Source organism: Hypomesus nipponensis, chromosome 10, assembly GCF_054491055.1.
Source record: "Hypomesus nipponensis isolate SF chromosome 10, ASM5449105v1, whole genome shotgun sequence".
Classification (NCBI taxonomy): domain Eukaryota; kingdom Metazoa; phylum Chordata; class Actinopteri; order Osmeriformes; family Osmeridae; genus Hypomesus; species Hypomesus nipponensis.
In genome coordinates this window covers 7,025,907-7,048,355 of record NC_140370.1, presented here as the reverse complement: position 1 = coordinate 7,048,355, position 22,449 = coordinate 7,025,907, and the positions used below count along the sequence as shown (strand labels likewise).

General features: G+C 43.4%; 4 protein-coding genes across 18 annotated transcripts in view; 2 read left to right on the top strand and 2 right to left on the bottom strand.

The window, feature by feature from the left end:
* mbnl1 (muscleblind-like splicing regulator 1) overlaps positions 1-5,541 on the top strand; it is a 37,993-nt gene extending 32,452 nt beyond the window's left edge. For 9 of the 14 annotated variants that reach the window (XM_084707983.1, XM_084707981.1, XM_084707979.1 and 6 more), the window contains 4 exons: positions 432-520; positions 1,013-1,057; positions 1,784-1,855; positions 1,943-5,541. In XM_084707983.1, the coding sequence (XP_084564109.1) occupies positions 432-520; positions 1,013-1,057; positions 1,784-1,840 (191 nt within the window). In that variant the 3' untranslated portion in view covers positions 1,841-1,855; positions 1,943-5,541. The remainder of the gene's footprint in view (positions 1-431; positions 521-1,012; positions 1,058-1,783; positions 1,856-1,942) is intronic. The other 5 variants (XM_084707986.1, XM_084707992.1, XM_084707990.1 and 2 more) reach the window with 2 other exon arrangements.
* Positions 5,542-6,538: 997 nt separating this feature from the next.
* On the bottom strand, positions 6,539-11,720 carry dapk3 (death-associated protein kinase 3). The gene is made up of 9 exons (XM_084707971.1): positions 11,599-11,720; positions 10,596-10,698; positions 9,498-9,858; positions 9,159-9,288; positions 8,896-8,944; positions 8,740-8,766; positions 8,492-8,644; positions 8,306-8,351; positions 6,539-8,198 (listed from the first exon to the last, which is right to left on the bottom strand). Exons 2-9 carry the CDS (start codon positions 10,655-10,657, stop codon positions 7,671-7,673), a joined length of 1,356 nt encoding a protein of 451 aa, XP_084564097.1. The 5' UTR covers positions 10,658-10,698; positions 11,599-11,720; the 3' UTR covers positions 6,539-7,670.
* Positions 11,721-11,805: 85 nt separating this feature from the next.
* lsm7 (LSM7 homolog, U6 small nuclear RNA and mRNA degradation associated) lies at positions 11,806-13,409 on the bottom strand. Its single transcript, XM_084707972.1, has 4 exons — positions 13,285-13,409; positions 12,656-12,746; positions 12,477-12,548; positions 11,806-12,292 (listed from the first exon to the last, which is right to left on the bottom strand). The coding sequence occupies exons 1-4, from the start codon at positions 13,288-13,290 to the stop codon at positions 12,150-12,152; spliced, it is 312 nt and encodes a 103-aa protein (XP_084564098.1). The 5' UTR covers positions 13,291-13,409; the 3' UTR covers positions 11,806-12,149.
* Positions 13,410-13,656: 247 nt separating this feature from the next.
* Positions 13,657-21,795, top strand: sppl2b (signal peptide peptidase like 2B). Of its 2 annotated transcripts, XM_084706895.1 has the most exons (16): positions 13,657-13,764; positions 14,405-14,521; positions 14,676-14,858; positions 15,227-15,316; positions 15,666-15,805; positions 16,692-16,834; positions 16,995-17,091; positions 17,233-17,349; positions 17,682-17,763; positions 17,937-18,011; positions 18,146-18,208; positions 18,421-18,520; positions 18,717-18,794; positions 19,029-19,189; positions 19,450-19,493; positions 20,192-20,328. In XM_084706895.1, exons 1-16 carry the CDS (start codon positions 13,717-13,719, stop codon positions 20,199-20,201), a joined length of 1,548 nt encoding a protein of 515 aa, XP_084563021.1. In that variant the 5' UTR covers positions 13,657-13,716; the 3' UTR covers positions 20,202-20,328. The 2 variants fall into 2 exon arrangements, with proteins under 2 accessions (XP_084563021.1, XP_084563020.1); XM_084706894.1 differs by lacking the exon at positions 19,450-19,493 and having other exon boundaries at positions 13,688-13,764; positions 20,192-21,795.
* The last annotated feature ends 654 nt before the right edge of the window (positions 21,796-22,449 follow it).

Genomic DNA, 22,449 nt, shown 5'->3' with positions numbered 1-22,449 from the left:
TGTGGCCTGCATAGTTTTGACCAATCCATGTCTTTTGTTGATGTTGATAGCTTTGACTTTTGACTGGTTTAACCTTATTGTGATATTTCTGTACTAGAACCTGCACCCTTGTACCCCTCAACCTCACCCTTGTACCTCAAACCTACCCTCATGTACCTCCCATCCCTATCCTTACAACCCTCACCATCATGCTTGTAACCCCTCCTCCCCCAACCCTCACCACCTCCTCCCAGCCATTAGGTTCCTCTAATCCACGCTTGAGTACCCCTCACCCCCACCCTCATCTTCACCCCAAAACCAACCCTCTCCAGTACCTCCACACCTTCTCCCCTCCCTCTCTCTCCTAGCCTATTTGCCTGATGCCGATATAACTATAGCGACACTGCTCCCCTGTGTATTGACGCTTACCTGATTCTCTCTCTGAACAAAAGTTCCCATGATGCACGGGGCTACGCCGGCCAATGTGTCCGCCGCCACCACATCTGCCACAAGCGTTCCCTTCGCAACCGCCACCAATCAGGTTTGCCCCTCAACGGCCCCTACTCTCTCTCTCTCTCTCTCTCTCTCTCTCTCTCTCTCTCTCTCTCTCTCTCTCTCTCTCCAATACACCTCCTGTCTGTGTGTCTCTCTCTCCCTTTCTCTCTAACGCACACCCTTTCTGTGTCTCTGTCTCTCTGTCTTTCTCCCTCTGCTGAGGAGGGTCTGTCTGTGAACAGTTGTGTCTAACAGCAGGGTACGGGCTGGGGGCGCAGTGTTGGGGGTTTCCCTCTCGTTGGCCCACTCTGGCTCTTAATGCTTTTGTTGTTATTGTTGTTCACACCTCTCTTGTACAACAGCCAGTAGCTCAAACGATACCACGAGTGGGTACAAGTCCTACAGCGGTGCCTTGTTCAGTGTAACTTGTGTGTGCGCTTGAAAACAAGTTTGGACTGTTGTCAAGGGGGGACGTACTGTATGCCATAACATGTGTGACCTCGTTTTAACCTCGATTTTTGTCCTTTCTTATTTTGAGGACTCTTCCTTATCAAAGTTGACTACCAACGAATACATGCAATTGGTATGTATGAGGTAGTTTTCCATTACCCTAGAGCCATTGATAGAATGTGTGCAGCAGTTGCTACCTGTTCCCTTTGGTGCTCAGCTCATGTTTTCTATGCTGCTGCTTGTGTAGGAAGTAGCTTCGCCACATTTCCTGGGTCCTGTCATCATTATCACAGGGCTTCAGCTGTAGACTGTCATTTAATCGTTTAACTTGTAAGCGTCTTCTAAGACAGAAGACAGGCCAAGCTACAGCAGTGTACAGTATGTTTCTAACATAGTACGACCCAGAGGAACGGCATGGACCGCCAGGCTGTCTGGTGTGAAGGAAGTCGTTCTTTCATTTTTTGTTTGTCTGTGAGGTGTAGGTGAGAGGTGATCAATCAGTTAGACAGGGGGGCGGGGGGGCCAGGGGGGGACTGGAAACCTGCATTGGGGCTTGCTACCTCACCTCACTGGCCTCTCCTCAGCAGTCCCCCCCCCCCAGCCCAGATATCAAATGTTTATGAGCTGGCGTTGCCCCCACTTTTTACATGCTTTGTCGCAAACCCCTGCTATGGTGTAGCATGCAGCAGACTCATTCCCCCTGCCTAATGACCTGGGCTGGGCAATGTACCAATATCACATTCTGCTGATCTGTGTTTTGTGTTGCGTTTTTTTGATGGAGGCTGGGCGGGGGGTGGAGATGGGAAAGGTGACATTTCTTTATTATCTATGTTTTGCTCTGCTCTGTCTATATTTACAGATTCCAATAATCTCTGCCGATCATCTGAGTAACCACAAGTACCTGACACAAATGTAGTTCCTGTTCAGAACAGTGAGTTCCTCCCTTTTCTTTATTTCTGAATCCATCTAACCTGACTGCTCATGTTAGAAAAGTAATCCTTGACTGCTTGTCTTGCAGATCAAATGAATGTGTGCTGGCGCCGTCCAAGCCAAAAGAGTTCAGCCTTTATGTACATAATAACGCTGGGAATGTCAAAGCAACGGAGACAGGAAAAAAACAAGATGCCGTCTCTTAGCTGGTCTGGAACGATGTTCTCATTGTCACAAAAATGTCTCCAACCCAGACGTGACACAGGGTCAATGTCAGTCACTCTCGCTCGTTAATCAACCTCCAGACACATGCAGCCATAGTCCTGGCCAGAGAAGATGCCTCATCTCTGGGTACCAGGATCTTTCTCACCCCCTCCCCCCGAGGGGTGCCAGCTATCAACGTCTTTGTGTCTAACAGAACCATAGATTTTTTTTTTTTTTTTTTACACAGACAGGTGGTTGAGTCAGTTGAATTGTTTTATCTATCTTAGAACACCGTGCTGGTACGTTGGCAGACCAAGATGAATATAATTGTTTTTTTTTATGTGCTTTGCTTTGATTAAAAAAACAGGTAGACTTGTTTCATGGTCTACAAAAGAAATGCTAAAGTGCACCTTGAATATGAATTGAAATCTGAAATATGGCACAACAAATATAATTTTAATAAGGAACATTATTACGGACAAAACATTGGAGCATGTACAGTATTTTGATTTGTTTAAAGATTTTCTAGTTTAACTAGGTGTAAATGAAATGAGGGTCGAGGCCGTATGAATGTTCTGGGTAAGACAACACACTTGTGTACCTTTGAAGCACAGCCAGGCTAGCTTTATCCATCATGCTGTGTGCAACACAGGCTATCCACCCCAAACCAGAGTGTTATTTCACCAGTGTTATTCTGTTTACCGAAGGTATCTATGTTTTGTATGGCTCTATTTTTCTCTTTTTTTTAACCATTATATCTTCATAATGAGTGTGTGTTTTTTTATTATTTTACATTGTACCATTGCAGCATTTTTTAAGGGGTATGAACAGAGGAGTTAGGGATCTCTTTGTTGTGGATTTCTCTCTAAGAAAAAGAGAACAAAAACATATGTGCCTTTTTCTTATTACCGGTGTTTATTTGGCTTTTCTTCTTTGTTTTTTTTTTTGCATCAGTGTTGAATTTTCTAATAGGGTGAGCACATTGGTGGGAGCTGGAAGTCTGTTGACTGAAAAGCCGATAAAGGGATGTGGGAGGAAGGTGGAGCTTGACTCCCTGTTCCCCTCCTACCCTCCACCACAAAAAGGTGGAGGGACATTTAAAATTGTGTGTACAAGAAGCACTGTCATTTTATAATAGTGGCAATTAGATCATTTAGGTCATCAAACCATGGACTTGAATGAGTCGTTTCATCATTGTAAAATCCTTGTGCTTTGTAAATTTCACATTTATCTTGGTGTCAAATTGATGAAAAAAAGATGAAAAAAATAATATTTCACAGAAGAGGACAAATTAATTTTTGGACCTGATCATAGATACCAAAGCACAGTTCATTCACAGATAATGTCCCTTTGCCCTGTTTTGCCAGAGGTGTACATTGTGTCAATATTGATTGTAATGTACCTTTAACAAAGCCTTAGATTATGGTATCAGTGTCCTAACATTTTATCATACCTGTCAGATTGTCCTACCAAGGCTCATCGCTCATTCGCACACCAAGGTTAAAGTTAGGGTGAGGGTTAACTTTATGGTTTTGCCCTACGGTAGGACAATTTGCAGAACCCTATCCAATCATATGTACTTTTAATCACCACACAAGCGATGAACACCAATGACACAGTATATAGTTTATAGTTCTTAATACAATATACAGCTTCTAATGTTTGTTACTTGCTCTATCTTTAACAATACTCTCTTAACTTTCCTGTTATGTATTACTTAAGGATTTGAATCTATTTGAGGTATGTAGTTGTAGATGTTTCTTTGCCTTACTATATATTACTTGACAACATTGATAGCCGTTATAGATTTTGAGGTAGTGTGACATTCATAACTTTTTTTCAAACCATATAAATGATTATGTGTTGACTCAGTTTAAAGTATTCACTTAGTACATGTTGCTGAGTGACTGTTTTGATTCAAAGAGTTTTGTTTTCAATTAATTTTGTTGATCAAAGACTTTTGATATTGATGCAAGGAATGAGTTTTCAGCAATTGCAGAAGCTCTGGATAAAAAACTAATATTTTAACCAACTTAAGTATTCCTTGTAACATGTCGAGTTCATGTTTGAAAATATATTGTCTTGAAATATAGAATGTTCATGTTAGTGTGAAAATTATTTTCTACTGTATCCATTTCAATATTTACTATTGTTTGAATTTTTCTTAAGTTTGCCCTGAGTGTCAGGCCAAAATGAACAGTGAGATTGACGGGTTTCTGGAAGTTTGGTGAAGAGTGATATTAAAGGTGAGAACGGTGACTTTGCTATTTATAAAGTCAGTAATGCTGCAGATGGATGAATTCTAACCTTAAGGGACGAAGGTCGACTTTTTGCACTTCTGTATATAGTCAAATGAACAGAGAAAAAACATGTATCATATTGAGATATTATTTTGAATAAAAAATCTATAATTATAAGACATTTTGCTAGATTAATTTAAAATTCTAAAATTAGACCAGCTAAACAAAATCGCTTGCAAAAAGGGCACTACTTTCTTGGCCGATGCATTTAGAAAAAAGCTATGCGCTTTCCGGCTTCTTTGGTCAGTGGCAGGTACTATGCCAAAAAAATGTGGAAGGGGAACTTGTATCCCCAATTCACCTTCCCTCCAACTCCCCCTGTAAGATGACATCACAGATGCTGTCTGTTTGTCTATAGCAAAGCTGGGCAATCAGCTCCTGTTTCGTCCTGGTACAGTCAATACAAGAGTATATTCTATCCAAAACTGTATTCTATGATTTTATCCTAAACTGTATTCTGTTTCAGTTTGATTTGACTGCATGTGAAAGAACAAAAATGTAAAACAAGATCACAACATAAATAAGTACATATGGGACTTTTAAAGGAAATACGTATTTACAGTTGATTGATTCACATTTGGGAGGAGGAGGAGATGAAACTTCCAACAAGTCATCACCAGTTGTATGATAACATACTATACAGAGAAGCTCAGTAATATATCTCAAATAATAACATATTAGCAGCAACCCAGCCCAGAGGTTTTCTCTCACAGCCATTAAGATGACAGTCAACATGCAGGCTCACAGCACACTGTTGTAATGCTATTAGAAGCATGTGTACTCAGCAGGTGAAGGCTCACTACACCAAATACTGATTTGTCTTTTTAAGTGAATGTATTCGTCTTCAGTCAAGGTCAATATATTTCTGACTTGAGGTCGCTGTATAAGTGCTACAGAACCAAAGCGCCACTCTCTCCAAACCAACCAGTGCTTCTTGGTTGGGCAGATGCCTGCCCGCTCACAGCTTAACCAAGGGCTTTCTTCCCTGCTGAGGGCACACACGCTTTGACTGCTTTTTACCTGTAAGTGCAACACTTAAATCTTTTGCTAAGAAATGCTACACAATAATGTACTACTCTGTCTTCAGATATGTTTTATGTACATTTTCATGTTGCCATAATTGACTCTTGCTGTTATGAATTAAAAAAAAACAATAAAACAAAAAGTTGATTTGCTCATGCAACTTATTTGTGCAGCCTCTCCATGTGTTTGTGTCTATGTCTGTGTGTGTGGTGTGTGTGTGTATGTGTGCCAGTGTGTGTGTGTGTGTGGACTGTATGTGTGTGTCCAATTCCACCCCCACAAAAGCCCCAAATTCGTCATACATTTGGGAACCAAGTAACTGGTTCTCACAAAAATCTAGTTCAGGTTAAGATTTTAAATTAGGTTTAGGAGTTGTTAAAATCAGTGTGCATGCATATAAAAAAATATGAAATGTATTAGCATCTATAGAAGCATCATCATCCACGATTACATAACTAAAATGGTTCATATGTGAACCATTTTTGTCATGATTTTAAATTAAATGTTTAATATTTTATTTCACAAGAGCCTTGTCAGTTTTTTACTGTCAAAATCTGGTTCTTCTGTAACTGGGTCTATCAGCAACATCTAGTGGTTATACAGGAGTTTCTGCTCCTTCTGAAAGGGAATATTTGTTCAACTTCAAATATTTCTTAACTTTAGTTAGTATTCATCCAGTCAGTAGAGGTTGAGAGCTTCTCTTTGTTTACAACAGATCTTAATACATCTTACATTTGCAGTTAAGCGCTCTATTTATAAACAACCCTTAGGGACCACATAGGGATTGTCACTAATAACACATGATGTACATAATAAGAGGTTGATTTAAAGTTCCACACATTGGATTTAGTGACTCCTGTATAATTTGTCTGATGAATCAGGTAGCGTGTCAATAATTTGGGTTGAGCCTTATTGTGACTCAAGTCTGATTTCATCCTCATCATCATGATTGTCCTGAGGCATGTTTTGTCCAAATGAGTAAGATAGTTATGCTATGACACAATCATGTTTTTTTTCATCAAATCTAGCCTATCAAATTTCATTCACCTTCCCTGCCCTTCAACACACCATTGTGTTCAACGTAAGTGCTAAAAACAGTGACGAAAATATTTGTTAAGTCTACATATTGAAAAAAGACAAAGAAAAACAGTTGCGGGTATTTTTACGTGTTTATTTGACAAAGCTACGTTATTAAATCATCACTGAAACATAGTCAGCCTATCTTTTTGACATATAACAAAGTTATTGAACAGGAGATAGTCTGGAACAATGCGATATCGTTTACGTGCAAAATAGAGCATTATGTGGAAATAAAGAATGGCATTTTGAATTCTATGCTACAGAGTATGCTGCACAGATGTAGTTCATCAAATGGAATGTATAAAGTGTGTGATCTTACATAATGACAAAGGGACAGGGACAAATGTTACATACAATAGCAGCAAGTAGCCCCAGGGCCAAGCCAAACACTTGGTTTACAAGTCTACTGTGCAGCTGTTGCCTTAGAGACATTTCCCTGGAAACCGCTTTGCAGAAATACTCGATCATGTCGGCACTATCTTTTTGCTGAGGCATTAAAGCATTTAGAGTTTGTAGGCTGTGTTTTGTCTACATCTCTGTTCAGGATTATCTAAGAAACAATATAGCTTTACATTGACATGCTGGGGCACACTTCATGGAATGGAAATGTTGTGGAACTTCTATGGAAAATGAACATAAATTCAATTAAATAATGTGGAAAGAAAAATTCCCAATGTGTTTTTAAGACATTTTGTGAGGCTGTATCTTGCCTCATTCATAGACCAACAGCATAATCATAAGGCCAAGACACATACATATGCTTTTCTATGGCTTTAGGAAAGTAACAGTATCCCACAAGTTCTGGTCCTGACTCTGTAAGGAAATGTATTAGCCAACCCATAGTCCAGGCTTAAAGATATTTCATGTATGTTACATTAAAGTGTGGATATTCTGCTTGACAGGCACAACACTTAATAAATCATTACAAAGATCTTTATAAATTAATTTAGAAAACACCGGAATGGACCCTTTTGCTTACTAAATTATATATCATAATTACTAATTAAATTGTTGGCTGTCTCTACAGAGGGGTTTTTACATATTGTCTTGTATTTCCCATATTCTCCCCATATGCACCATTTTTATATAATTCTTATGTACATTCAACCCTAGTCCAACATTACAATGTAGCTAGTTAGCTTGGAGGCTGTGAGCGGTAAAGTACTGTAACCCAGCTGTTGTGATGTCAAGGAACAAGACGCCAAAGGCTCAAGGCATGCCAAGCCCATCCTTGTCTGCAGACATGCCCCTGACGAGCTCCTCCACCCAACGCACCTCCGACGCCACCTGCTCCGCCAGCGCCTCGTAGCGGTTCTCCAGACGCCCCAGTTTGCGCTTGAGGGCGTTGGCTGCCAGGGTGGCGGTGCGGGCCTCCTCCTGGCTCTGCCTGCGCTGGGCCTGGGTGTGCTGCAGCTCCAGGCGGATGTGGCTCAAGTCGCTGGCGATGCTCTGGTTCTCCTCCTTGTACCAGCCTTCCTTCTCCTCGTAGATGGACAGCAGCGCCGCCACGTCCTCCCGGCAGGAGCGCTGGTTGTGCTCCAGGTCCCGCAGGCCCTCCTCGGCCGCCGCAATCTCCTCCAGCACCTGGGAGAAGCGCTCAAAGTTGACGTAGGTGTTGTTGGGCGGCATGCTGGAGTGGGACTTGATGGTGTACTCCTTGAGCCGCGTGGTCTTCAGCCGCCGGCGCTCCGGCTTGCGGCCGCTCTCCTCCTGGCGCACGTTCCTCCTCTTGATCACCTGGGGATGGGGGGCGTTTTGGTTAATGGACGGTCATTACGTTGAGCTATATCACACATACATGCAGTGTGTGTGGTAGATTCTCCCGGGACGGGGAAATGCCTCACCTTGATCCAGGGATGCTGGAGACTGTCATCGATTGTCAATCTTTTCCTGGTAGCAAAAATATATATTTGTAAAGGAAAAAAACAAAAGTAAAAAGGCTTTACGTCTAACCTCTAGTATTGCTAATATGCTATAAACTGTAGGGACTGCATGTCCTAGTAGGCAGTCACTCCAGACAAGGCCCTTACTTGGGGTCCTTCACCAGAAGACGACGGATGAAGTCTTTGGCCAGCTCACTGGTGCTGCTGAAGTACTCCTCATCAAAGTCATAGTTGACGGCTGAAATGTTGGTCAGGGTCTCCTGTTTGGTTTCCCCAAGGAAAGGTGATGCACCACTCAGTCTATACGAAGGAGAAAGGAGGTTGTCATTCATTTAGATCCTGGGACAAAGTTTAAAGGTGGACACAATGGTTCATGAAGATAACCAGGTACTCACAGAATGTATGTGATGACTCCAATGCTCCTACAAGACAAGAGAAAGGACAAGTCGACCAGATATTAGGGAGATTTAGTCCTCTCAGTCTAGATCGGTTTCGTATCGGGGTTCATATTTTGTGCAGATCCGTTTTTTAAACTGCTCTGGAGATCTTACCACATGTCTGCTTCAAGTCCTAGAGGCTCATAGTTGACTATTTCTGGAGCTGGAAGGCAAGCACGTAACAAGGCGGGCTTGAATTAAAGCCAGATGTGGATAACGCTACAACACAGACCTCCATTTATGATGGCGAGCAACACAAATGGATACATGATACTGCTTTGTGTGGGCTTAACATACATAATATTCATCTCGTATGGCGATATTTTCTGAAGGATGTGTGGACTGTGTGTGATGATGTGTGTGTGTGCGTGTCTCACCAACAAACTCTGGAGTCCCAAAGATGTTCTTGAACTCGTTTCCTGCTTTGATCTGATGAGCGATCCCAAAGTCAATCAACTTGATTCTGGGGTTGGGGACATTCTTGTCCAACAGCATGATGTTTTCCGGCTGCACAACATAGAGAATAATACCCAGCATCTTAACAACAATGACAAACAGATATTTCCCATAAACAGCTAAATCAATTGCATCTGCATTTCATTAGAGACCGACAATCTCAATCTGTGTCTACATGTATGCCGGTTTATATGACAAGGCACAAACTCGAACTTATAACTTAGGAACTTATCCACACGGCAGCCCTCGCCACTCCTCACCTTCAGGTCAAAGTGGGCGATGCGTTTGGAGTGCAGGTACTGAACGCCGTCCAGGATCTGCTTGAGGAACTGCGTGGCCTCCTCCTCGGTCAGCGACTCCTTCTCTGCCAGGAAGTCAAAGAGCTCTCCCCCGGACACCAGCTCCAGGATCAGGATCACGTCCGTCTTGTTCTCAAAGATGTCGTGCAGCGTGATAATGTTGCTGTGCTGGATCTCGCGCAGGATGTTGACCTCCCGCTCGATCTCCTCGCGGCTCACCCCGCGCCGGCTGGACGACAGGCGGCGCTTCTTGATGAACTTGGCGGCGTACTCGCCGCCGGTGCTCTTCTCTTTGCACTTGCGTACGATGGCGAACTGCCCACTGCGAGGAGAGGGGTGTCAGGGGCGTGATTATGTGGACGCAAAGGAAAGCCGTGGCTTTGAAACACGGCGGGAAAATCTAGGCAACCAATATGCTCACACCACAAAGACTGGCACAGAACGGCAACTGGCAGGTAATATTCAAAATAGCTACTTCCTCTTCTGAAGGACCCCTAGTACCCACAACACACAGAAGAGATAACACCATTTGATTTAAGTAGCAAATGAACAGTTCTGCTTGCATTCCCGAGATCAAATCGACAAATGGAGGCATGGGTCTGTTGAGAACAAAACTGAACGTTTAATAGCTGTTTAAATATTTGCATGCCTTTCCCCTCTGAGCAAACCAGAAAGGTATGTCCCCCCTCTCCTTTAACAAAGACTTTACTGAGACTTGGGGTAAATAGGTGCATTGAGAGACAGTGATGTCATGCTTCTTCTTTTTTTTTTTGCTGCAACACTGCAGACAACAACATGGACATATAAAGCAATGATACTCAACAATTAGATAGCTCACAGTGAGCACAACCACAGTTTGATTCCAAAGGACTTACAAAAAAATGTGTTTGCTTAACGAACCTAAATGCATTCTTATACAAATAAATGTATATTTCATATGGAGGTTATATTGGCCCAAAAGCTTTAGTTCATGGGAAATATCCCATTTGACAAACTAGTCTCAAATCAAGATGGTCTCAAAGTCACCGGACCAAAAAAATGTATAAATTAATGAATTACCTGCCCAGCTCCTCTCCCATGTCATAGAACACTTCCACATCCTCTTGCCTGAAGCCAGCCATGGTTTGCTGGCAGGAAATGTGATATGCTGTCTTAAACCCCACTGATAGTGGAAAAAGAAAGAGTAACAACGTTGTAGGATATTATAGTCCATGGCCATTAATCTACAGATCATAACAGAGACCGCAGTAAGAAGCTGATATTTATGTTATATCAACATTTTAAGATACTGTGTGTTAAACATGAGACACAATTGTAAACCATGCATCTAAACAACACTGAATAGCACTACACAGTGAAAACTGACCCCCCCAAAGTGTTTTTCCTTATTTGGCAAAAGTCAGCATGGAGCAATAAGAATTGACTGCATTCCAGAGCCACATACGTCATCCCCTTGCACGCTGATTAAAAAGACTGCGGGTTTGAAACTAGTGCTATTAACCATTTGAGATTGGATTTTTATTAAATGTTGTAACAATTACATAAATAAAATTCCCTCGCCGTTAGGAAAACAAGTTTGCCAAATGTTTTGTAATATTCAGCCGGATAAATAACTAGATGTTAGCTGTCTAGCTAGGTTCCCTACACAATTGGATTTGGTGCTGCCTTTTACCACTCTGCCTGGGTGCTCTGCTAGTACGCTACAGTACTATCAGTGCTAGCCATTTAGCGCAGTCAACTAGCCGCGTTAGCAAGGTATTCAGCGAGTCAATATCTCAGCTGGCTGGGAGATAAACTTCTCTGACCCTACTGGTATTGTTATATAGAGGACAACACTATGTATATTATATTTTTTCATCCATGGCTTAACTAGCTAGCTCTATTAGAGGTGTCAAGAGGCAGGTACACCGGGTTTTTGTCACCTAGCTTGATAGCTAGCTAGCGGAAAGCCCAAAATGAAACGAATTTTACAGTACCTCCATAAAAATACATTAATGGGCCACAACATGTTCTATTAAAGCTACGCAATCATCTTACAATATAGCTCATGATAGATACTTACATTGTCAAGAAGTTACGATTCCAGCATTCCTTTTCCAAAGTCAAAGATACATCCGGTGGTGAGGAACTGAAGAACATCTGAGTTTCAGTAGGACGGACTAATGACATCATATATTCCCTCATAGATGTGCGTGTGTGTACAAGATAGTAACTCTAAAGTTACTCAGAGAAAACAGATGTCATGTGAATGAAAAACACTAAGCCACACTGATAAAGAAAATAGTAAATGTATTTAGTACTAACGTAAAAACATGATACAGTTAAAAATAAATCAGCAAGTAGTTCAATGCTTTTAACTAATGGGGAAAACACATTGTTTTACAAGTACTACACAGGAAAAACAGTTTGGAAAAACATTGATTGTTTAAAGGCATAAATCAAAACTCTCAACTTAAACATCTATTCAAAAATTGTAAATCTGTCAACTAAACTCCTAAACTCCCGCTCTCAAACACAAAATACACAACACTGGGGGGTAAAACAGACTTCCAACATGGTGAAAATGATACTTGGGAGATTTTGTGAAGTAACTGGAGGGAAAATAGGAAGAATCTAGCCATCTTGTTGCTGGATGAAGGGGTTGGGTATGGCTTCCATGCCATCCTGTGGACAGATGAGGACCACAGACGTCCCTCGACACACCACCAGACCCAGCTGCCGGGTGTCCTCCGTTAGCTTGAACTGGTCGTCGGGGTCTGGAAGCAAATTTGGTGGAGAACAGAGGTTTGGAGATTACAAAGACAGTAAACACGGTCAAACTGCAGTCTCTTGTCTACTTTTTATTCTTGTGTAATGTCTTTTCTTTTGTGAACTCCTAACAAAACTAAGAGTTTCAAGCATGATAAATCCAAACCAGAGTATGATAGTTGTGAAACTCACCACGCATGTATTCAATAGTGCCATCCAACACAAGATTCAGAAGGGGGTCAAAACCCTTTAGAACTCCACTAGCTGAGACAAGACGATGAGAGATTATGCAGCCGCCAAAAAAAAAAAAAAACATTTTGTGGAAATCACATGTGAATTTTCCTTTTTTAAGTGTTTGAAAAGTGACTTACCCTCTCGTCCACCTTGAAATTTCACTCGGATTGGTTTATCAATGTACTTTGACAGGTCAAATATACTCTCCTTCTTTTTCTTATCTTTATCCTGTAAGGAAGATGCAATGAAAAGTTATTTTAGTAGATACTTATTTTACACGTTGATAAATCCCTGCCAAGAAGGAAGACTATCGGTCGAAGCAATCAGGGTCTGAATGACAGCAGCGGTTCTCAACCCCTGATCCTCAGGGACCCCCTGTCTTACATATTTTAGATATTTCCCTGTTCCAACACACCTGATTCGAATGAATGGTCGTTAACAGGCTTCGGCATAACTAGATAACGACCCATTCATTTGAATCAGGTGTATTGGAGCAGGGAAACATCAAATACGTAAAGGACAGGGGGTACCTGAGGACCAGGGTTGAGAACCACTGGTTTACAGTATCCTGCTTCTCGACTACAATGCAGCCTTCTTTATCCAGCACATGCGTTGTTTAAAATGATGTCTACTTTAGACAACGCATTGGAGACTGCATTTCTTGGTTTCTAAGGTCTAGTCAAGTCGATTGTAAATCAAACACGGACCATAATGATCGGTTAAAAAGTAGAATTAGAAAAGTAGTGCAGGAAGAAATTGGACTCACCGCCATTTCTTCAGCTTCTTTTCACGACCTCTGACCTTTGCCCCTTTGATTTCTTCTTCCGTCGAAGTTATGGCAGAGTGCAACCAACAGTTATGATGTCCAATCCCGCCATCTACTGTTCGGGAGTATGACATCGGTGGTTTGCACAACCTGAAAATAAACCAACCAAACAAAAATATGTCCAATGCATTAATATCATATGGCACGTAATAAGCCAAATGTCTTTTTGCCTTAACAGCGTATTACGATGAAACAATTTTTAATTAATAGTTTTGATTGACTGCTATGTAAACCAATTATAATGCCCGTAGATCAAGGTTGACCAATAGTGAGCGCACTGCAGAATGTGGGTGGGGAATGTCAAACAGCTGGTGGGCAAAGAGTGTGGAGAACCGTGCGGTTTATGGGGGAAATAACAACAAGCTAGGCATCATGAGGGTTCCAATAACCCTGGTTTGGGCAGCTATTCTTATTCAGAAGGTAAGTTTTTTGGCATGTTATTTTTTGGAAGAGGAATTTATTTTTATATCTGTAAATCGGCTGACATTTTGCCGGTTACAACAGAAGGGCTTTTGTTTTTGCAATAATTAGCTTGCTTGCTACGACTAGTGCTAGCGAGCTATGACTACTACGCTAACGTTAGCTTGCGGAGGATCACTGTACAAGTAGTGTTCGAGTGAGGGCGCTGAGAATACTGGGGGCCCTCTACTATAGCCTGTAGACATCGTTCTGCTATGTTAAAATGGTTTCTAATCTCATTAAAATCATTTATATTAATCTTGACAGTTCGTTAGGAACATTTCTTATTTAATTTGGCTAACCTTTTTAACCAGCGTAGGTTGTCAAAGGGAATTAACACAATAAGTTAAACAGTGCTGTTAGCGAGAAAGCTAAAAACAGACTTTTTCTCAATTATTCCTTAATCTACAAGGGAATAAATAGTCCAGAAAATGTATGAAAAGACCACGAGTCATATGGTCTAAATGGTGACTATGGAGAGATTGTGAACAATTTACTTCCAATATGCTCCATTATTTTATTACTGCATCTTCATGTAGCTGTAGCATCCTTTCTTACTAGTCTGTTTCGCCTTCTACCAATTGTCATCTCTCCCTGACAGGTCATGGGTGAGCATGGAATGGCCCATTTCAGTGACAAGGGCAAGAGCAGAGGAAAAGATTACTGCATATTCTTCAACTCACAATGGGCACGATTACCTCAGGACCTCAACAAAGCAGTACGTTTTAAATACTAGACAGCTACAGGAATGTTTATACAATTCTAAGACTAAGCATGCACCCTCTCGAATTGTACATTTCTATTGTCATTAAACAATATTCTAATGATACCTGTGTCAATTCATACCTGTTTGTGTGTGTCTGCTTTTTCAGTCCCGTCTCCAGATCTATGACCTGACAGAGTCGGTCCTGTGCTTGCCCTCTGATGTGCCAGAAGGCGGCTTCCCTAACCGCATTGCTATGGTCATGAGGGGAAACTGTACCTTCTACGAGAAGGTCCGATTGGCACAGCTCAATGGTGCCAAGGGGTTGCTGATTGTCAGCAAAGACAGACTGGTGAGTGGTTCCTGGCACTCTGAATCCCCAGTTATCAGTTCACCATCATCTCTCTCACATCCCTCTGAATGCCCACTAAACGAGAAGATCAAAGTGAACATATCTGTCATTATTCACAAGAAGAATGCATGGAGACTGGATGCCAGTAGTCTCCAAAAATGCACTACATCTAAAGCAAACAATATATTTTAGTGGTGACCATTACTGAGTGTTGTCCTGTTTTTTCATTTAATTCATTCATTTATTACCACTCATGTTAGTGCTTTGGTCCATTTTGAAAAATAATACAAACGTGTGAATTTGTTACGAACACATACATGAAGGGTAAATATAAAATAATACCGGTCAATTCCGAATTCCTGTTCCAGACCCCCCCAGCAGGAAACAAGAGCCAGTATGAAGAGATAGACATCCCTGTAGCACTGCTCAGCTACACAGATATGCTGGACATCAGCAAGGTAAGAGGCTGCCTGGAACAGAAGGACACGCCTGCACACTTGGCATCCGCGCCACTAAAATGTGCTGCTTACAAGTGCATTCCTTTGGAACCAAGAACGCCATCATATTAGCATCCCAGAGATCATTACTCACTACAATATGAACTGGGCTGAGAGGAAGAGGGAGGATTTGTACTTCTCTGATCCCTGAGGGGAAACTGAACCATTACTGCAGCAGTAAAAAAAACAATCGTCTTTTTCCATCAACAAAATAGAAAACGGCCATAGCAGATTGTCAGCAACCATAAATATAGTATCATGTGACTATGAGAGAGAGTCTTAAACCTTGTCATTGTTTATGTCCCTGCAGACTTTCAGGAAGGGGAGAGAGGTTGCCATGTATGCTCCCAAGGAGCCGGTCTTGGACTACAACATGGTGATCATCTTCCTCATGGCTGTGGGAACCGTGGCCATTGGGGGCTACTGGGCAGGAAGCAGGGACATCAAGAAGTAAGATGGGCGTTAAAACACTACTGGAATGTTCTCTTTGAAGTTGACAAATTCAAATCAGTTTGTTGATTGAGGAAATCGTCTCCTGGGGAATTTCTCACAGTTTTGTCTGCATGGAAAAATGCAGAATGTTGCAGTCGTGCGTTAACAGTGAAAAGGGGAAATATTTGTGCACATCGTTGACATAAATGTATCACAACAAAAAAAAAAAGTGCTAACACTTTTAATGTCTGATACAAAAGTAAAAAGTACAGCAACATTTATTCAAAACGAAACACACAGACCTTCATGCACAAACAGATCCACTATAAACACGGAACTATAGAGCAGTCTTTAATGTACACTGTTGCTATGACTGCTACAAGCCGTCTCTTACAAGATTAGGTAACAGTGTCCCAACTATTTTCATTTCCTCGTCATGAACGGGAGTGTTGCCATGCTTGTTGTTAGCCAGTTGTCATAGGCTGTCCCCAGCACAACAGTGTTCAGAATAAAGCTTCCAAAAGGCTAAGGCGAGTGTCAGATGACTCAGTCGTTAGGGGAATGGACTCAATGACCTCCAGGTGACCAGAGTGAGCACTGAGCAGCATGGCTGGTAGTCCCATCTCAGCCCTCTCAGCTGAGTGATCACGGTGATCCAGGACCACGGTCAGGGTCTCTCGCTCTCAGCCACAGGGGGGCCTGGTGACTCACACGCCGCGCTCTCTCTCCTCCTCTCTCGTCTTCTTTTCTTCACCTCTCCTCCTTCCCCTCTCTTTCCTCCGTTCCCCTCCTCTTTTCCCGACCCTCCCCCTTTCCCCTCCCCGCTCCTCTCCTCCCTCCCCTCCCCTCCCCGCTCCTCTCCTCCCTCCCCCTCCCTCTCCTTGGGCCCCTCCCGCTCCGGCAGACGCTACATGAAGCACAAGAGGGACGACAGCTCGGAGAAGCAGGACGAGGAGACGGTGGACGTGACGCCCATCATGATCTGTGTGTTTGTGGTCATGTGCTGCAGCATGCTGGTGCTGCTCTACTTCTTCTACGATCACCTAGGTAGGCACAGGCGCCCCCCCCCCCTTCTAAACTCTCATGAGCCACTTCACCTGTGGGCGTCGTCCCAAATCAACACCCAAGACACACTCTGCTCACTCCCAGGTCAAAGTTCCTCTGCTCACGTCTGTGTGTGTGGTCTCCTGTTTCTCCCCCGGGGCAGTCTACATGATCATAGCCATCTTCTGCCTGGCCTCGTCAGTGGGGCTGTACAGCTGTCTCTGGCCTTTCGTCAGAAGACTCCCCTTTGGGAAGTGCAGGTCAGATCCCCCCCCATGTCCAATAGTTATGCTGGCTTTCCTATCTGTGTCATACGCGTGTCCTTCATATCTTACCCAACAACTGTGTGCGTGTGTGTGTGTGTGTGTGCGTGCGTGTGTGTGTGTGCGTGCGCCCTACAGGATCCCGGAGAACAACCTGCCGTACTGTCACAAGCGTCCCCAGGTGCGCATGCTGCTGCTGTCGGCGTTCTGCATCAGCGTCAGCGTGACCTGGGGGGTGTTCCGCAACGAGGACCAGTGAGTCCGATGTAGTCTGAGCTGCAGTCGATTTGACGAGTTTCTTAGGACTGTGTCGTCATTGGTTGTTGTTTTTCTCTTATAATTATTTATTGTATTTATTTGCTTGGACGTGTGTGTGTGCGTCATGTCTGGTTCTGGAGGGCAGTAGCAGTGATGAGGATGTATGGTCCATACATCCTCATCACTGCTGCTCTATGTATTGTTCTTTCTCTCTCATCTGTGAATAATTAATCTCTCTCTCTCTCTCTCTCTCTCTCTCTCTCTCTCTCTCTCTGTCCCTCTTACTGTCGTTCTTTCTGTCTCTTAACTTTCTTCTCTGTCTCTTCTAGGTGGGCATGGGTGCTGCAGGACGCTCTGGGCATAGCTTTCTGCCTCTACATGCTCAAAACCATCAGACTGCCCACATTCAAGGTGAACACCACACCCCACACACAGCAGACAGAACAAAGACACGCCGGCTCTTTCAAGAAACCAGACCGTCTGACCCCCAGAGTGGGGGAGGTTACGAACCACCTTGTTTGCTCGTCCTCTTGGTGTGGCCCAGACGCTCACGGTGTGTTCCCTCCCCTGTCTGATCTCTGCAGGCCTGCACCCTGCTGCTCGCCGTCCTTTTTGTGTACGACATTTTCTTTGTGTTTGTAACCCCCCTCTTCACCAAGGTAAGAGGAGGTCACTTGTTTCTTTCACATCAAACGGATATAAAAGGATAAATGACGTTTTGCGCGGTTGAATCGTCGAGCCGAGCCCATTCGAGTCCCCTTGAAACGTTTCTTCTGTGTCACCTTGTGGACAGAGTGGAGAGAGCATCATGGTGGAGGTGGCTGCTGGCCCCTCGGACTCCTCCACTCACGAGAAGGTGCGTGCTCCGGCCCCCGCCAGCGGGCTCCTCACGTCTCCCTGTCGTGTGCCACCTGGACACGGTCTATATCCTGGCACGTTACAAGTAGAAGTGAAGGCGTGGACTGTGTTGCTCAGCTCCCTGTCTCTCCATCTCTCTCCATCTCTTTCCATCTCTCTCCATCTCTCTCTCTGCTCCATCTCTTTCCATTTGTCTATTGTGGTTTACAGCTTCCTATGGTGCTGAAAGTGCCCAGGCTAAACTCCTCCCCCTTGTCGCTATGTGACCGGCCCTTCTCACTCTTGGGCTTTGGGGACATCTTGGTACCAGGTGACACACATGCTCTCACACACACCCACACCCACATACACAGTCTGCTCAAATATGTCAGTGTGCCAATCTACATGTGGTGAACTGTATATCTGAGTAGAGTTAAAGCAGCTAGTTTAGCTCAAATCGTATCTGATACATGTGAATAATATATCCAGTAACGTGTCTAATAATTCTATTTCTGTGTTTGAACCAGGTTTGCTTGTAGTGTACTGTCACAGGTTTGACATCCTCATGCATTCCTCCCGCATCTACTTCCTGGCCTGCACCATCGGTACATAGTTCCCTGTCTATCCCCTGTACTCTCCTGTTCTGTTACGTTTCAGAAGGGAACAAGCCATAATGATCTAGGGAGTAGCAACTGTTCTAATAATGACCCCTGACTAGTTTCTCCCAAGCTTATCAACCATTCTGATCAATGCAGCGAAGTGTCCCCACCCCCCCCCCCCCCTCCATCGTTCTGGTTGGTTGAGTCCTGACCTCTGACCTCTCTCTTTCTCTCTTCCAGGGTATGGCATTGGCCTGCTCATCACGTTCGTGGCGCTGGCTCTGATGCAGCAGGGCCAGCCCGCCCTCCTGTACCTGGTGCCCTGCACTCTGCTCAGCAGCCTGGCGGTGGCGCTGTGGCGCAGGGAGCTGCCCCTCTTCTGGACGGGGAGTGGCTTTGTGGTGAATACCAGTTTGATATGATGCTCCCGTCTCCCACAACCCCCTGTGGACAAACGACAATACCCCCTCTAGTCAATATTAACGCTTTAGAATTTCAAGTTGAGTAAACACAAGCCCCTCCTCCCCCCCCCTGCCTCTCCGCAGCATAAGAGGTTATACGCCCTATTATTTTCCAACTGGTTCTTTTCTGTTTTGCTGTTCACCTCCCCCTCATCCCCCCTCTCCCCCTCCCCCTCTCTCATTGCACTGTGGGTGTCTAGTCTGGCGGTGAGGGGTCTGCTACTGCCTGTGAATGTCGCTGCAGGTATCTTATCCAGGCTTCACTTAGTCCTGTTCATACTCTTGATATACGTTTCCCAGTTGGCCCTTTTTTTTAGGGTACTTTTTTGAACTCTTAAATGAAATTCCCCTTTTTCCGACATCTTTTGAAGATGACTCATCAGTTAGAAGTCTTCGTTTATTTATCTTCTGTCAGACTTTGAGCTTTTTCCCCCTGCTTGAAGTATTATATATATATATATATTTTTTTTTAAACTTCCTATATTGTTTGTGTTTTATGTTGTTTTATTGCTTACCCTACAGTGATTCTTCTGGAAGTATATTTGCGAGAACTTTTGGGGATTTAAGTGAAATACAGCACACATTTTCCTGTTTGAGTTCTACCAACATCAGTATTATTTTATTTTTTAGCAGGTATGAATAACATATCTTTTCCAAAATGTAGTTTTATTAACCAACCTTAGAAAACACTTGTCACCAATTTGAAAACATATTTCCCATTAGGTGTTCTTTGGCAAATGCAGGTGTGGACCCAATAAAATAGACTGAAGTATGCATTTACATGATCTAGAATCTGCTGTTGACAGAAGGATCACTGTACAGGTTTTGCTGCTTATCCTAATTTATCTGTCCATCTTTCTTTCTTGTTCTGTTAAAATACTTTTACTTTCTACCTTTTGTACTATGGTCTAAATCACCTTTTTTTTTTTTTTACCTTTCTAGCCTCCCATAGTCCTTGCACCAATCAACTGCACCCAAGCTCCAGCCCTATGCCCAAAGGATGATCCCTTGGCCAATCCCGATCCACATGGCCTTGAGGAAACCAATCAGAGCGATGAGGATCCACCTCCTCCTCCACGCCAGGACACGCCCCCTCCTGAGAAAGAGGCCAGCAAATCAGAATAAGGGACTTCTAGGATACCAATTTCTAAATTCATTTCATACGTTTTTTGTTGTTGTTGTTGTTGCTTGATTGAACTCTGTTAGTAACGTAAACTCATTATGAACACTAAAGTGTACTTGGTGTGAAGGGATGGAGAGAAAAAGACACCCATCTCCCAGCTGTCGTGTTCCCTCGCAGGGGTGGAGTCGGCAGGCTTCGAATGGAAGTCAGGCTAGGTCCAGGTGATCGCTGTGTATATTAACACTAACCATCCCCCCTTCCTGTGTTCTTCACTCTGGTGAGTTGGAATGGCACACGACCCATAGAGGAAGATTAAACGGGCCCCAACAACACTTAAGTCCTCCCCGGTTCTACTTCACACCAACCCCCTTTTGCAGACTAGACATCGCCGCTTACTGTGAGTGAGATGTTCCAGCATCAAAAGCCTGACTGGCTATTCTTGCCTTCACTCGCCTCTTCCATTATCCAATCAGGGGTGGCCTGGCCCACCAGCAAGATATCTCCAGTATCATCGCCTTGTGGTGCTGTCACTGAATCTGAGTTAGCCAAATGTATCCGATGACTATTGAGTAGGGGTCTGAATTTTATTTAGCATGCTGTGGGTTTGGTTTGACCCAGTCAGAAACACAGTGTATGGTCAAATATTACGCAAAGTTGGTGGTTCAGCAGTAAAAATGCTGTTTTCCAGTAGGTTTTGTTATGTCTTAAAAAAATGATTTGGGCCTTTTGAGATTGAATATATGTGTGTGTGTGTGTGTAACTGTCTGAAAACAGTACTGTATTCACTGTGCTGCCATTTGTAACAATGAGGAGAACAATTATGTTTCAATGTTGCTGATATCTCGTAACCAATGGTCGCGGAACTAGGTAGTGAATCTTTACTCCACGTTTGCACAGTGATTTTTTTTCCAAAGTCATGGCGTCAATTGGAGGTTTTTGACAGTTGCAACTTCCTTTGATTCAGAATTGATTTGATTCAGTGTTGTCCATCTATATATTATCGTGTAGGGCTTGAAAACACTGGAATTCAATGATGTCATTGTGTATTCCACATGCTTTCTTTGCCTTTTTTCTATTTGTGACCTGAGGATGGGAGCAATAGATCAAGTATATTCTGTAGCTTTGTTCTTTGCTTTTCACAAAGTGATCATGCCTAACCAAGTCAGTAGTCATACGTATATAATCAGTCATATCGGCTGTCAGCACAAGCCTGTACTGAGGAGACACATAGTTAGTACTGGATCCATGGTAACAGCCTGCAGAGGTCAGGGGTCAACACCAGCCAAGGGGTTAACGGGATTGGTTGAGACGTCTTGCTGATTCCACTGCTCAAACGTTTGACAGACAGGATGTTTGATGTCACCAAGTGGTTTTTAAATACCTCAATTGAGGACTAAATATAATAAAGAAACAAAGCATTTGATTTTTGGTGTCTGTTTAAATTTATGTGTATATATCTTTTTCTTTCTTTTTTTCAATACCATGAGTAATGGAGTAGGTGAAATTGATGTAGCCTACTTATCAAGCAGTAAGTTACAATAATATTTACATTACATTTAGTCATTTAGTAGACGCTCTTATCCAGAGCGACTTACAGTAAGAACAGGGACTTTCTGCCGAGGCAAGTAGGGTGAAGTGCCTTGCCCAAGGACACAACGTCATTTGGCATGGCCAGGAATTGAACCAGCAACCATCTGATTAATAGCCCATTCCCTAACCGCTCAGCCATCTGTCTCCCTGATACATATGAAATGTAATGAGAGAGAGAGAGAGAGTCTGACTAAAGGAGAGCTGAGGGAGGTCTGGAGCGCCGGGCTGTGGTTGGAGCTGTCTGGATGGAGTGTCTGTGAGACTGAGCAGGGCGGCTCAGAGGAAGCGGGTGGCTGCAGGCTCTCTGTCGCCTCAGCTCTGCTGTGCTGCTGCTCCTCACTGCGGCCGGTGTCCTAGATGAGCAGTGATGTGGACTCTCCTGGTCCCCTGCATCAGGAGCAACAGTCCCATGCCCGTGGACAGAACTAGACCGACCACAGAAACCTAGACAGGGATTGGCTGTAGCTTTGGGATGAGCATGAGCATA